The sequence below is a fragment of the Styela clava genome, chromosome 12 (genome assembly GCF_964204865.1).
Source record: "Styela clava chromosome 12, kaStyClav1.hap1.2, whole genome shotgun sequence".
In the NCBI taxonomy this organism is placed as follows: domain Eukaryota; kingdom Metazoa; phylum Chordata; class Ascidiacea; order Stolidobranchia; family Styelidae; genus Styela; species Styela clava.
In genome coordinates, this window is record NC_135261.1 from 3725849 (window position 1) to 3742915 (window position 17067).

Here is a 17067-nt window from a genome sequence, read left to right on the forward strand (position 1 = left end):
TACCAAATTAGGGTTAGGCCGCAATTTTTGGTAGAAATACTACGGGAGTCACTTTGCTAGTACCAGAACGCGTAATACAACTAAAATTAGGAAAATTAAAATAAAATTATGGCCTAACTTTAACCTGGTACACATACTATCTTCAGGTGTCCGCCATCTTGGTTCACACACTACGCGAGCGCCGGTTAGTGTGGTACTGAGAATTACATACGCTTCATAATTTAATGTTGAGAAGGTCGATGAATAACGAAGTTAATTTTGTTTGACGTATAATAATGAATATCATCATAACGCTTTTGAAAAATCCGGAAGTATTAGATCTTGTGTAAATATACTTTGCCAACTTCTGGAAATGCGATTCCTGCTTCAGCATTAACTTTCGATTGAATTACTATACTTCCAATTAACTAACTTATTGGTGGGAGCATGTTTGTCATACATTGAGATTTTGTGTATTCTTAGACATATACACTACAGAACGATCCCTATACACTCGTGTTGAACGACAATCTGGATTTGAGAAAAACTCAATCAACTCTAGGCCACTGGCGTTGGTAACAAGGTCCCAAAACGTCTATATATTTTCATTGAGTATACTGATATTTATCAGATTTCTACAAATTTTCCAGAAAGTTCAACACTTTAGTAATTGTGGGCACCGTAGAAAGCAGCGATATATATGTGGAAATCTTAAAAAAAATTTCGATCAATTTTTAAGTTTCAGGTGGTGATAGAGTTGTTTTCAATTTTGTCTATTTCTTGTTTTAAACCAACAAAGTATCTATATTTCCGTTAATAGCGTTTATTTTATTTTTATACTGAATGTATATGAAAAATGTACAACTACAAAATCTAATATAATAAAGAAACAGTAATCAAATACATTTTACAAAGATTGAATGGTCAATGAAAACAGCATTTGCGCGACAGAATTTCGAGGAAAATCCATGGGATGGCGTAATTTTAAAAAAGCTGACTCAACCAAAAGTGAAGCAGTACGATATGAAACTTTTTTCGAATGTTTTCAAAATATCAGATTTCAGACTATTCCAGTCAAATTAGAATTGAACATTGTAGTGTAGTGAAACCGAACATTACGGGAATAGCATCGTGTCGATAACGGGTTGATGAAGCACAGTAGCGCCACCTTGCGCACCTCGATCCATATTTCCTGTATCCGGGAGAAAGGTGAATGTGTTTGTCTTGCTTGAATGAACTTCATCTTGACCTGTTTTCATCATGTCGATCTTGTAGTTGATTCGACTCCGAGCACGTAGATTTCCAATGGTGAATTCGACTTTGACCACCGAGTCGGAAAACCATAGATCGTTGACCGAAATTATCTTGGATCCAGGTTGAACTGGAGAGTCAGCTATTTCTAACGAAACTCTGATGTTTTCATCGCACCTGTTATAAAAAATAGTAGTTGTGCTGATGGTTTAAATAGTTTCATAGATTTTGATTGAAATTTGTCGCGATATTCTAATGTTTCTAATGTCCTGTATTAGAGGTAGATTCCGGATATCTGTCATACTTCTTTATAATGTTGAAGTAGTCGCAAAATTAAAATAAAAATGTATTGACCCTAAAAGGTTGAAGCGTAAAGGAAATATGCCGTACGCCAAGAAGTTTGTAGTTCTATCTGCGTCAAATCATCTCATTCTGTGTCTTGTACAGACGGGGGTGATAAATCAGTTTAAAACCAATATAACTAAAGTATTGATTTTTTACTAACCAGATAAGTAACAAATGTTGCAAAATGCACTGAACAATTTTTGAAGGTTGAAAAAATTTAAAGATCAACAATAGCAATTTTGCCCTACAATAAATCAGTTTAGAATTTTTAACAATCCAGAAATATGTCAAAATTTATCCTTTGAAGACTTACCTTATGACAAAAGTCTCGGTTGACTTTGTCAGTTTGAAATCCTGTATCGCCATTTCCTTCTGAACTTCCAACTTAGCTTCTCTGAGATTGTCACAGAAGCACCAAATCATTTCATATTCGTTCTCATCACCGATTTGTCGAGTAAAACTCATGTGAACAATGCTTTTCTCAACGCCAAGTAAACGAAGCAGAAACCGATATCTAAACAGGATATTATCAAAGTATGTACAAGGTATAAATAAATGAGAAATCAGCGAATATAAAGATTAAAAGGAAGAAATTGAAACTATGTATCTATGCATGGTGGAACTTACACTACAACGCTGGTACTCGATTTACCTGTCAATGTGAAACAGTTTGCTTATGTTTATGAGATAAATGCAGCCAACTTACGGTGAAAAATGCATAACTGAAAACGTGAACTCCCCATTTTCTCCAAGTGTCGTTTCTTCATGTAAATCCCAAAATTGTCCAGTTTCTACCTGTGAGTCAATCAAATTTTCAAAGTAACGGAAGGTTTCTCAGTAAAATTGACTGGTATCATGCATTTTTCTACGGATTTGTATTTTTGAATTCGATTTTACGGCTGTACTTAACCCTTAACATGGTCCATAACTCACGTATCAATTGTCATAAGACGAGATTCTTTTAATGTAGTAGTTATTTCATAATTTGTTCAGATAAATAATATATTTTTAATACTTACCTTCACTGGAGGATGGTCACATTCTTGTATCTTGTGATAGCATGAAGTAATGGTAATCACAACTGGTTTGCGAAATGTTGTTCCAGGAGGACCGAGAACAATTTCTGGTCCAAATAACATCAATTCGTTTCTTATATTCTTTGAGTATAATGGGAGAAATAAATTCAAAGAAGCGTTTATATATTTCAGAAAGTAAAGATTTTATAATTTTTTCTTCATGAATTTGACAAATTGGAGGTTTTGAGAAATTTCAATAAGTAGGCTACACTGGAAAATTTCAATATTACACCCTAAATGGAAAATTTGGTGATGAGGTGGATAATGTTTAAAATTTTATTTATCTCACAGTCCAGCCTATGTGCACAACAATACCAACTTTCACAAATGTTGAGGAAATTTTTTTTTTCAATTTTGTTGCTTTCGTTTTGCACCATTCGGAAACATGACAATTGGAGTACTCGTATATAAGCTTCCTATATTGCTTAGAGTGCTAGAAATTTATATCATTTGTCGAATTCATGTTCAATATTCACGGATCACAATAATATTATTTCGCTAGTTCTGTCTTTATTGCGCTACCACGTCCCCTTACACACCGATTGGCCGATATTTCTCTTAGCTTTACAGATTCATGGAAATCAAATATGGAAGTTGCTACCTAAAATAAGGCAATTGTGTATATTATGATACACAAATATGGGCCTTGAATGAAAAAAAGCCAAGACACACCAGAATAATTTCACAAAGCGTATTTAAATCTATTTATATAATAAAAAATAAAAATGTCGGCGCATTGACAGGAAATGGTTATCGTTTATAATGTAATTTCGTGCCGAGGGACATTGACAGTAGTCATTTGACCACCTTGTATATTTGAGCGTTAATTTCTTGGTATATTTATTGATTAGTTAGAATGATGTAAATGGCGAAAAATATACTTTAGGGTCCAAATGAGCTCCGGCACTAGGTGCAGGAATTTTCCCTGACTCCATTATTGAACAATTGACCGACCTGCCCCCAGTTCATGAACTTTACTTCTAATGTTATTTCCACTTCTCGCGTCAATGCATCTTCTGGTATTACGACGTAACATCCGCATAGTTTCAGTCTCCCACCACGAGAATGTATTTTTCTTGAAGAAGTATAACTTCGCTTCACTGGAAGCGGCAGTATTGGAGGTGTAATATGTGACCTAAGTCGTTTTCTAAAAGGTTAATTATATCAGGTTTTGTTTCATTAGGTTGGATTTTATGCTGACATTAAACTTATTATTTCGTTTACTACATGCTTTCAATGTTTTATCAGGTATTAGTGACCGCATGCTGAATGATTTGTTCAGTTCGAAAGTATGGTACCCCTTAAATTATTTCGGAAGTTTTATAGTTCCCACGTTTTGCACTTTAATTGCGTTTTTTCTGTTTTTGTTCCTCAAAATATTATACGCCCATTTGGAAGTCATTTTAAGATGTTGGATTCGCGATAAACATTTTCTAATTTTACATAATATTATATAAAACTTCTAAAACCCTTATTCAATGTGACAAAAACAATCTTCTTTAAGGAAAGCGCGATTGTTTACTCTGCTAAGGTTGTTACTGACTGGTTCAACGACATTTAGAATCTATTAAAAATACTCACCTATGTGAGTAGTGACCTGCTGCTGCCTGATAAAAAATCAATGTTGATGATTAGAAAAATTATAACATTTGTAAACATATCTGCATTAAATCTGAGAGCGTAGTTATTTATTTTAAAAATTGAGATTGGATTCCAACAAATTTTCAATGTTGACCATGTAATGAGAACGAAAAATATTTTATTTAAAAACATTTTCAAAGACTATACCAGCCTCCAGTATATCATTTTGCATAAGTAGGTCTACTTTAACTATAGGTTACTTCAATAACATTCAATTTACATTTGTTTCAATGAATAAGCGAAGACATGGCATTGACTAAATAATAAAAACAACTCATTATAATTCTCAACAACATTCGTACCCCCGAAGATATGTATATTTAAATCGATCACCTTTTTCCGATTTCTTGCAAAGACATACTTGGTGATTTCTTTTTTAACGGGATTCACAGAATCGGTTTTGCCCGAATGCGATGCCTATAGATAATATTATATATATTATAATCATACAACGCTAGCACAATGTTCTGGTGTTATCACTGTTGGCCCAACCGTGTTTTAATTTAAATACCTATCGTCACCAACTCATAAAGGGATATAAAACTTTATCACGTCGAAATAGGAATAGGTTTAAAAGGTCCTAATAAAATGAGGACATTTTATTTTTATGTTGATTGTGTAAGGTCTCATCTTCACCAAAAGGTTCGACTGCATCGAATACATTTTAGTGGGTAGCAATTAAATCATCAAAACACAATTTACTTGAGGTATGTTCAGCTGTTCCACTTTATGTTCATCCATATCAATCATTCGACATAAATATATCTAATTTGCGGGTCTCTTTTAGGTGTCTATTTGTTTCCTGCTGAACTTTAACCTAGCTACTTTTCTGCAGACATATACACAGGTTGAATATATGATAACAACTTCCCTATCGACATTTCTGGTAAGAAAGGAAGTAAAAACAAATTATTTTTTATAAAGAATAATACATCCTACTAAGGGCAACATTTTGTAGGTATCGAGAATATCTGACTTGGAGCTGTTTGTCTAAAACAGATTTGTTATCTTTTAAAACAGATTTTTCTGGCTAAGTAATAATGACTCATTGCTGCCACTAAACTCAAAACAACTGTCAGATGATGGCATTTAATTACGTCCTCTAATGGTTCATTGGATATCAATGACTATTTTACCGCCCGTCCAGAAGCAGTTCATACCACAAATGCTACATTCATTTGATTCTAGCGGTTCAGTTATACCAAACATTTATCTATGTAGTATTTTGTGATGGTGTATTGTCTTTTTGACCTGTTGTTGTTGAACTGTTTCGAAATACATCTAAATGTCTCTTTTATTTTGATAACATTCTGGAAATAAAATACAAACAAGCAAATACAGTACTATGCGCTATACTGCTATAGAATGATCCAGACAAATCCCTTATAAGACTACGAACTCGAGCCAGTCTTACAATGACATTGGATTTTATAAAAGTTCTAATGAGTCTTTTATGACTATCTTACACCAGAATATTTTATGGTAATCAATAGCTTTGCTATCCTCGAACTAAAAATTACAATCAATCGACCTATTGAAGCCACAAAATAGTTGCATTCACATTATATTTGTGTTTTGGTTAACGTCGAAACACGTCATCCAGCATTTTCGCCTGATTAAGCGCCTTCGGCTACAAGACAAATTAGAAAATACGTCAACCTAAAAACGAATGAACTGTTAAACTACTAGTAGCGGCACATATTGTAGAGAGGAAACTCTCTACCGCAGGGTAGCCCAATATCTTTTAAACGGTGATCCACAGTAAATATTCTAGTCATTCTCGCCCACCAAATTTCATAGAAAAATGAGTATGCAAATTCAATTCCGTGAAAATATTTTTTCGTGAATTCCGTAATTAAAGCTTTCCGTATAGCTCTGAAACGTAGACCAAAAGATGGCTCCTGGTCTATACTGATAGATGCTCAGGGAGAAGTCCATTCCTAAAAAGGTAACATGAGCTAGGTTGGTTTTGATGCGGCGATATGTTTCTTCTTACTTCGCTCATATGAGGTTTGCGGTGTGGAGTATTACAAAAGTTACCATATTTACGGAACATAAAGCGCGCTGTATTACTGTCAACAAATTTCTTAGGTTTTTAATTCGTACACAAAGCGGATCGAGCTATAAGAGGCAACGGTTTTTAAAGCAATAAGAGTACTGGTTCTGAGTGTAGCCAATAAAGCATGAAAGCACTGCCTGGCTCGTATATATTATGCCCAAAATCGGTTGCGGAAAAAGGAGTTTGAAGTGCACCCCATGGTCCGTAAAATACAATATAGCCATGCGCTACAAACTAAACTAATAAAATGCATAGATTAATAATTTTTACATGCAGCAGTCTTTATTTGAACAGCAGTTGGTCGTCGTGGCGTAGTATAATTTTCAGATTCAAGATTCTACGACGGTAGCTCTTCGATAGGCTTTATCATTAATATCAGCGCCACTTCGTTAGATCAAATTGCGTACTGGCAAAATATTCTTCCTATACTCTGAAAATCAACTTAGAACTAACTACATGTGTCAAAGTTTTCTACGCTTTTGTTTGAACTAATTTCAGTATTCTAATCGGTAGATTATAATTCCAATACATGAAGAATAATAAAATATAATGAAGAAAGAATATTTCTATTTTTTCAACCTGTGACTGTGCTGGTGGTCACTTTGTTACATGTGTAACTTTAAAAGACTAGTCTTTGAATTGGAGTATAAGTCTGTAATAATGAGTGACAACCAATTATATATCCCTGATTCCCTGCCCTGCAAAATAGGACAATAAAACGCTCCGATAAAAATTTTGGCGCTCCTGTAGTATGTGAACAAAGATGGCGGACACCGAAACATAGTATGTGTACCAGGTTGGGGTTAGACCAGAATTTTATTCCAATTTTTTTTTTTTAGTTTTATCGCGAGTTTGGGGACTAGCCAAGTGACACTCGTAGTATTTGTACCTAAAATTATGGCCTAACCCTAACATGGTACACATACTACGTTCCGGTGTCCGCAATCTTGGTTCACATATTACGGGAGTACCCAAATTTTTGCCTGTCGCATAATGATTGACATCACTACCCCAGTCAAGGAGCATTCTGTCCGTATCTATACGAAACAAAATATAGTTTATAAAAAAGCGATTTATACCATCCAGTGAAAACTTTGTACTTACTTACTTTACATACTAGACAGACCGTATTACAGTATTTGCGTGATGTGATGTAAAAAAAAATTACGAATTATGATGTAACAAAACATAAATTAATATCTAGATTCACCAGAGAAATTGGACTTTTTGCACAATAATTTTATTTTAACAACAGGACAGCAAATGCAATGAAATGTCCAACAAACGGAACGCCGTTCCGGTGCGTTCCGGCTACAGCTCAACACTGGTATAAACTGAATGTTCAACACAACCTGAAAACAATGGCCAGAAAAATCGAGAGTGATAAACGCAGCCTAAGACAACAGACAGGAAAACAAAATGGTCTACCAAACAATCCAGAATGGTCAACGCTACCTAAAACAAAAATAGCTCAGAAAACAGAATGAACAACGCAACCACAAAGACAGTGGGTAAAAAACAAATGGTCAACGAAAATGACTAGAAAAAATTCAGAATGGCAACCTGCAAAACAACGGTCAGAAAACCAAAAATGGTCATCGAAACCGGAAAGACAAGAAAAACTGAATGGTCAAAACAACCTGAAAGACAATGACTAAAAAACTAAATGATCAACCCAGTCTGGACATTGACTAAAAAAAACAGAACGTGAAAAGCAACCTTGAAAGACAGATGTCAAACCAGAATAGTCAACGCAACATATAAAAAAGTCAAAACAGCAAAATAGTGAACGCAGTCATCAATAATATGGTCTTACGCAACAGGAAAATGAAAATGGTTTATTGTTAGAAATTAAAAATAATCGTAGCTCGACTTAAGACTTACGTTGCATAGAGTAGTCTTGCGTTATGTTGAGCTTACATATTGTTTCAACATCCTCGGTCCCACAAAACAGTTTAAAAAAGGACAGCACTTGTATAAATTTATAAATCAATGAATGCCCACGCCCTCCTTTTCACCCTTCTATAATTAAGTCATACCTTAGTCATCAACACGATACCAGCAGTCTACACGTTTCGTTCAATAGGTCACAGGTTTATTCAACACTTTGGCTGTTAATAAAGTTAGTCGTCGAATTTGGAAGTAAATGATTGTTCAACTGAAAGTTCAACATGCATGAAAAAGTCCTCATGTGTAATCTGAAAGTAGGCACGCAAGAATCAACGACATTGTTCGAATAGTAACATTTAGCAGCAACATTCTGGCTCGAGATGTTTATAAAGAACATCATTAAAGTTATCAGGCCGGCAAATTAAAAAGAAAAAGTATAGAAATCTCATTTTTGAATTTAATTACTTTATTATTAAAGTTTAATTACCGGTATTCATGATATCTTTCCAAAGATTTTATCATAAAAAGTAGGTAAGTAATTATAGTTTAACAAGTAAATATGAATATTCGTTTTTCATTTACATAAAAATCAGTCTCGGTAAATTTACTATCAGTTTGGTAGATCCTATGCAGGACTATTACATTTTTCTGTTGTTGGTTATGTATAATGATTACACTGGCCAACAATTTTTTACTTTCCGAATGTTTAGATTTTTGCAACTGATTTGGGGTATTTTGGCACTGCTGAATATGAAAATAACATCCGTTTCTCTCCATCTGGTCAAGTTTGTGCGTTTAAAAAAATCAGCCCGATTGACAAAATTGATTACATTTTTGTGTCATTATGACGCCATTTTGTCAGCACACATATTAAAAAAGAAAAAAATTCTTTGTTCAACAATATATATTGATTACGAGTTGAGAGCCGCATGCGGCTGTTGTTAATGCTTTAAAAATTAATTACTTTCGAAGTAAACTTTTCATTGAAAACTAATCATTGACTTGAAATTAAAAAGCGGAAGTCTATTAGATAGTCGAATGAATTCCCCCGTGTTTATTTGCGAAGTGTTGACTAATCTACAAGATGCAATAGTGACGCAACAGTATGCGTTTTCGCGGCCACGCGTACACTTTTCACTTGGAAAGATTTTGGCATTAATCATTGGCTTGCTTTCGTGGATTTAAAGTTTTTGTCGCATTTCCGAATATTATTAATAAATCAAATAACTCAATGATTATTTAAATTTCTAGAGCATTTTAATTTTGTTCCAGTAATCGAAAATAGTCCCGGAATACCTGGCAATCATCTCAAGCAGCTACTGCACTTTGCATCCTCCACACGATTATGACCCTCTTTGACAAACTTATTAGGAATCAAGCCAAATTAAATGGCTGTTAGTCCAGGGTGGGCAAAATCGAATTTTTTTTTCGAATCGAATAATTTGAATATTTTTAACGAATCGTTGAACAATAAATATTTTTTATACATAACAGGGATCCAGAACGTCGGAGGTCGATACTCCATTTGGAAATTAATAGAAACATTGAAAAGTCGGCAATAAAGCGTTTTTTTACTGGTTAATGGTTAATTTCATCATAATCGCTGATTATCTTTGTCACCGTGATCGTTTCGGCGGCGATATCCTAAAGTTGGTATTCTATATTCCCGCCCTTGGTCGTTTTTTTGCAAGAATAAGGGGTCGCCGGATATCGAAATTTCATCTTTCTAGTATACCCTTGCGTTCACATCAGCGACAGCTGTTGAATACAAGGGCTGATTTCAAAACCAAATTAATTTTAATTTTAAGAGTTTTATCCTCTGCCTTGGATTTGATCTTTCTTATCACCGCTTGTAAATTAACCGTGCCTGTTTAAAGAGAACGGTAACCGAGATGCAGATATTTATTATAATGATAATTGAGTTTCTCATGCTTTTCTATGGTGTTCGTGTTATTTTAGCATTGGATAGATAAACCTAGCGAATTTACGATTGCGTGAATCCTGAATGTTGATTTAAAATAGCGATTAAATAAATTGGCAATAAAGGCATTTCTAGGTCTTTGTGCCTAATAGAGGGTCAGAAGCTAATTACACACCCCGATGGTTATTATAGCTCAATTTTCTTTACGGAATTTGCAAATTCAACAAATGATTTTGATTATGTCCAGCCTTAGGGCTTAATTATTACTGCCCAAATGCTTCAAAATTTAACAATTGTAATCATTTTTGATGATAATAGACACAACAATTCGTGAACGAGTCAGTGTGCATTGTTACAACGAAATTCACGATTGATTTTACGTTCTACTCTTGGCTCAACGGCCATGCATGGTCGAGTAAAATGTTTACATATTCGAAACGAAGGCCACGGATTGAAGGGATTACTATAGAGCTAATACAAAGTGCTTTAAAGGGAGTAGGAGATAACATTTCTTATCTGGTTACAACTTAATGAGTGTTTTTCATACAAGTAACTCATACCAGCTTTTGGAAAAACTTTTGGTCATTTTTAAATCCATGCTATTTATAAAACTAGATATTTCCAACGACCTAAAATCGCCTTTTTCACAATGAAACGCAGAAAAGTCTTTTTAATCAACTTTATGTTTGGTAATGCAAGAAATGGCCAATGACATGTCACCAAGCATGCGGAGTTTAAAATCTGGGAAATTTATTTTAAATACCTAATCTTGTTTGACGTTTCTAAATTTACGGAGCGGTCGGTACGTTTTTTGCAAATATGGAATTAAAACGATACGTTAAGTGCAAAGATAAGCATATAACACCATAACGCAAAGACAACGACTTTTCAAATTTGTCGTTTTTGTCTGATAGCGAGCGCCGTTGGAAAATCTCGTACAGTTCACGATTGAGTTGGAGACGCGCGAGTTCCGTGTCCAAGCAGTGCGGCGCAGTTCACGTGGTACCGGATATTCAAATAGTAAAATGCCATTCGGATATTTCATTATTCGAATATATCGCCCAGCCCTAGTTGTTACGTGTGTTGTTGTTACGATGACTTGGTATTTTGAATACGCGCTTAAGGTTTGTTGCTATTTTACCTTGCGTTGTTAGTGTGCGGCTCTTCATAACTTTGAGATTTGAAATGCGGCTCTGAGACTAAAAAGTTTGAGAACCATTGATCTAGGCTATTCGCGTGCAGATTCCGACCCATAGTCCATTAATATATTGTACGATATTTCAATGAATTTATCCAATGTTCATTTTATTTTCAAATGTACGATGTTTGTCGCCAGCTCAAATAAATATATATGACCTCAAATCACTTTCCGTGCCATGAAAAGTGCCAGGGGACGCCGACTCTGCACTAGACCATCGTGCTCATATTGCATGATGATAACTTATCATTATAGGCATCGCATTCACGCAGCACTGATTCCGTAAATCCCCTGGGAGAAGCAACCTTCAGATATTGTGATATGTGTGCGAGGTTGGGATCAGGAATACATATCAAAGGTATGACTATTGTTGTATATAATGTTGAAACGTTTTCATTATTCAATCATAGCCATGTTCCCACATATTAATTCAAACAAAAATAAATCGAATTATATTGAATTAAACTATAGTGAAAGTACCTATGCATAATAATACCCTTGAGGCTGATAGAGTCTTCGAAAAAGTTTTTCAATCACAGATTCAACCTAGCTTTCGTGAGATATCGCGTGTATCTAACAGACAGACAAACAACATACTTACCGATCGAAATCGATAAGTAATAATTATAGCTAGAATTATGCAATAGTAAATACCATTTGACGCGTGACTTTAAACAAACCTTGTTTATTAGGAAAACACAGTCATAAAGTAGCAAATTTCTATATATTCGACTTCCGGTAACTGTGAAGCCCAGAACTATAGATTTGTTGAGATTATAAACCAATTTCTCAAATTACTAGAAAAGCCACCACTTGGACATAAATCACCAGATGTCATACATTTTAGGTAGAGTTAATAATTGGAAAATTTGCTGGACTGACCAAAGATCAAGTTCAAAGTATTAGCCTACTCTGTTATAATGGGATATATAAATACAAAAACGACATTAAAAATTCTTTACTTCCAAAATGATGTCTACGTTTTCTTAATTTGTTCCTTTCATTTTACACATAGAATACAGAAAACGGGTTGCTGTTGTTTGGACCAGAAATTGTTCTCAGTCCCCAGTTGTGATTACTGTTCTGTCATGCTATCACAAGATACAAGAATGTGACCTGCTCAAGTATGAGTAAGTATCAGTAATATTATTTTATATAAAATAAGAAAAAAAGAATTTAACTGAATATCTCTCTTCATATGGCACTTGAAACATAAGTTGTAGAACCCAAAAATTATTAAAAACAGGTGAAGATCGAATTTGAAATACGAATCCGCAGTAAAATACATGATACATAATGCATTTGGAATACGAATCCATAGAGAAATACATGTAATACATCTAATATTACTCAAACCATTAAGTGATTCAGATTTTAATCGTTTCGCAGGTAAAAGCTGGACGATTCTGGGATTTACATGAAGTAACGACACTTAGAGAAAATGCGGAATTTTTCATTTTCGGTGATGGATTTCTCACCGTGAGTTAGCTAGTTTATCTCTAAACCATGACCAATCTCTTTTTTTTTTATTTTACAGCATTTTCATTTTTCGCATTGCCCAGTGAATTGAATTCCAGCGTTGCAGAATTTGTTATAATCACATGAACACATTTCACTATTTAGTCTTGTTTAGTTGTTGTTTTTAGTATATTTTTCTTTTATTATGTTGTCCTCTTTATTTTTTATTTTATGATCCTGACGGACTTCAATAATTTTCGGTTTAGATATCGTTTTTTCCTTTGTTTACTCGGCGTTCAGAAGAGCATTGCTCACATGAGTTTCACTCGACGAATCGGTGATGAGAACGATTATAAAATGATTTGTTGTTTCTGTGACAATCTCAGAGAAGCTAAAATGAAAGTTCAGAAGGAAATAGCAATACAGGGTTTCAATTTAACAAAGTCAACGGAGACGTTTACCATTCGGTGAGAATGTATATCAGGGTTGGGCAACCTTTTCCGGCTCGCGTGCCCAAATCGGCTAAATTTAACGACAAAATTCTTCCGCGTGCCGACCAAAATTAAAAACAATGCTTTGTTACTTTTAAAGCAAAAATACACAATAATAAACCTTCTAAACATGTAGATTTCTTTTCTTTTTCTATATAATAGAGATTTCTGCTACTGCATTGCCGTTGATGGAGATTTACATTGAAAAAAAATTACGAACTACTGGTTTCATCTTTCAGGCTACTCCTGTTATGAGACTTCATAAAGTTCATAACTGAGAACAGAAAGTCACAAGCATATGTAGATAAAAACATGCAGTTGCAAAGTTTTTGAGACACGAAAAATTCTCGGGAATGGCTTCCCAATCACGCGATAGTTCGTTTTCTGCATTTCCCTCTTGTATTCCCTTCTATATTTGCTTAGATTTCTTTCGAAATCAATTTATTTCAGTAAGTTAGCAGGTAACTCTAACCAACGTGAGCTGTACAACTTCATAAATCAATCAGAAATGAAGAAAAATGGTGGCACAGACTATATATTACGTAACAATGAACCCCCAATGAATGCTGTGTCTCGTCAATATTCATAAAGAGCTAACTCAGTTGTTACGTCATAATATATTTCTTTGTAGCATTATGTCATGGAAAGACAAAAAGAGTTTAAAATTTTAAATGAATAACAGATTGTTAACAAACGATAATGAATAAACAAACACCGAGCTTCATCAGATAAATCAGAGCCTCGAAACTTTTTATCTGAAAGAGAATGATCTCGTTTCTGAGGCCTCGCTCGCGTGCCGAATAAATGGGCTCGCGTGCCAAGTTGGCACGCCTGCCAGGGGTTGCCCACCCCAGATCTATATTGATACATTTTATGAGTTTTCTAGGGTTTTCTGGAATTCTACTCAGTTGTTAGAAATGCAGTTTAATGTTGAAAGCACTTATGTTTAGACTACTAGACGAAGCACATAGTTAGTAGGGAAAATGTGTAAAAGACCATTGACTAGATATAATACACAAATATGCTTAAAACATCACAGAGATTCAGTAGACACCTACCTATTCCAGACGTAAAACGTTTAGAGTCAAAAGTAACGGGGCTCGAAGAAGTGTGCAAACGCAAAAATATTAGGAAGAAACGTTAAGCATAGTTTGTGCAAATCTTTGAAAAATCAGAATAACGAATATTTGGTATATTAGGAGCAATGACAACATCAGAGTTTCACTGAAAACAGCCGACTCCCCAGTTCAACCTCAATTCAAGCTAATTCCAGTCAACGAGCTATGGTTTTACGACTCGGTGGTCAAGGCCGAATTCACCATTGAAAATCTACACGGGCGCAGCCGAATTACCTACAACATCGACATGATGAAAACCGGTCAAGATGAAGTTCATTCAAGCAAGGCAAATATATTCATCTTCCTACCGGATACAGAAAATATGGATCATGGTGCGCAGGTGGCGCTACTGTGCCTCATCAATCCGTTATCGACGCAATGATATTGCCGTAATATTCGGTTTCATTGAATCACTACAATGTACAATTATATTTTACTAGAATAGTCTGAAATCTAAATGGTGATTTCAAAAACATTCGAAAAAGCTTTCATATCGTACTGCTTCACTTTTGGTTGAGTCGGTTTCTTTAAAATTACGCCATCCCATGGGTTTTGCGATAATTCTGTCGCTCAAATTTAAGAAATGCAGCATGTTTTCAGTGACCATACAATCTTTGTGAAAATGTAGTTGATGTGCCAGAAGGTGTCACTATGGAGTAAGAGCGCTGTTTTAAAGTACCCCCTAACTTTCGATCTATAAGTCTTCGGTCTCTGACCGATATTCTCGTATATTATTTGGTGACATTTTCGTCAGACACAATCTAAAATCACCCCGTTTACTGATAAAAAGGCGATTTCGTTGTTTTGATAGCAATAGTAGCACGGCTGTAAACCCCTTTTTCACCATATAAGAGGTCGGAAATGAAAGAATACAGGGTTCTACCTCCTCAAAAACCGCCGTGTAGTTGCCTTATAGCCAGGGTTACCATATCGTGCTTATTTCTAAGATTTGTGCCTATTTTCTAGACCGCGTCTCATAAAGTGACGATGTGGTTTTTTTACTGAGAAAAGTTTTTTTGAGTTGGTGCTTATTTTGTCTTAGAAACGTGGATGACTCGTTCTTGGTTTGCGTACAAAGCAACTCAGACAATGAGTAAGCGTAACCATGAGTTCTGTCTCGAATATGAAAAGGAATTTGCTAATAACTACTACTATTGCGACATCGAGAAAGGGGGAAATCAGTAATCAATGCCCACAATACCACCACAAAACATAATAAGCATTGCGGGATACCAAAGTAAGGAGACTTTAGATCAGGGGTCGGCCACCTGCGGGCCATATCCAGTCCGCAATGCTTCACCTAAACTGAAACCTACGGATCGTTATTATGTTGTTCTTGTTCTTCATTAATAATTCTTTTTCCCATCGTTATCAAAAAATCGCTTTTGTTTTCAATTACTGAACCAAAATGAAATTTTCCTTGCGGAGAACTAGGATTATAGTGATAGATTACCGAAGATCGTTATATATATCATGTATTTTGGTGAAGGTCATCAGGCTGTAGGGATGAATGAGATGTACGAAAATCAATATTAAAAGTTTGTAAAAATTATCTTTGTTTTCATTATTTTAATGTGAAATGGGGTGAATTTAGGGAGTTAAATGCTATGCAGGGTTGCCATCTACCCATCTAGAAAATGTTCTAATTTTGGTTTTATTCAGTGTTTCACCTGATGTCGAAAAGGTATCAAGCATAATGCAACAAATAGTGTTACATTAAATGTTATTTGTAAATATTTTGCAAAGTAAGACGACTTGAGTCCACGCAGTGTTTGCTCGCTGATTAAAGTCTAGAACTTAAATTTTTAATCTGTATAAATAATGTGGTTCATCAGCCAGCCGTTCAGTTTTTATCTTTCTCGAAAAATTATGTGCGGCCCGCCGAGATTTGTAACACTTGATTTTGGCCCGCGAGCAACAAAAAGTTGCCCCTGCTTTAGAGATTGCGTGTGGCAGTGACCTCATAGCTTTTAGAGTAGAGTACAACCGTGTTCTAAGCGACTTCTAATGATCAAAATTGGAAGACTCGTGTATGATCTACTTCTTGACGCCCGTGCTTATTTTTGGCACTGGGTAGATGGCAACCCTGCATAGCATTTAACTCCCTAAATTCACCCCATTTCACATTAAAATAATGGAAACAAAGTTAATTTTCACAAACTTTTAATAATGATTTTCGTACATCTCATTCATCCCTACAGCCTCACGATAAATTTTGTTACGTAAAAAATGTAATTTACTCCTCGAGCGTAGATTATAAATAAAATTAATTCATCGTCAAAACGCCGTTTTGTCTGTATATTGGATGTTTCCCCGGGCATAGACTTCCTTGTTTACTTCGTGACATTGGCCAATCAGCAAGATGCAAATATGAACGTAAGAATGTCCCATTTCGCATTCGCTCAGACGCTTTTCTCGCTCAGACAGATTTTCAAGCGTGGTCGTAAACATTACCTCAACTTCTCGGGTTTTGAATTATATTCGATTGTTTTTAGTTGTGTTTCGGAAATTTGAATGAAAATCAAATAATTTAATGATCACTATTTGCCTAGGAGTTTCAGTTCAATTGCAGTAATCAAAAATTAGAGTAGAAATAGCTGTGATAAATTAAGCTAAAATTCCATACCGGTAATTTTAAAA

The 17067-nt window shown here is 35.0% G+C and overlaps 1 protein-coding gene across 1 annotated transcript; it reads right to left on the bottom strand.

Annotated features, from left to right (window-relative positions):
• Positions 1 to 780: 780 nt before the first annotated feature.
• LOC120330201 (uncharacterized) lies at positions 781 to 6825 on the bottom strand. Its single transcript, XM_039397062.2, has 8 exons — positions 4995 to 6825; positions 4626 to 4709; positions 4233 to 4258; positions 3606 to 3798; positions 2595 to 2732; positions 2282 to 2370; positions 1889 to 2089; positions 781 to 1407 (listed from the first exon to the last, which is right to left on the bottom strand). Exons 1-8 carry the CDS (start codon positions 5040 to 5042, stop codon positions 1095 to 1097), a joined length of 1092 nt encoding a protein of 363 aa, XP_039252996.1. The 5' UTR covers positions 5043 to 6825; the 3' UTR covers positions 781 to 1094.
• Positions 6826 to 17067: the final 10242 nt, after the last annotated feature.

What these genes read in the sequence shown, in the direction of transcription:
- LOC120330201 (XM_039397062.2), bottom strand. Translation starts at nt 5,042, where the DNA reads ATGATTGATATGGATGAACATAAAGTGGAACAGCTGAACATACCTCAA. An exon ending in TTGCAAGAAATCGGAAAAAG is followed by an intron (nt 4,259 to 4,625) that starts GTGATCGATTTA and finishes ATTTTTTATCAG; the next exon opens with GCAGCAGCAGGTCACTACTC. An exon ending in GCAGGTCACTACTCACATAG is followed by an intron (nt 3,799 to 4,232) that starts GTGAGTATTTTT and finishes TTAACCTTTTAG; the next exon opens with AAAACGACTTAGGTCACATA.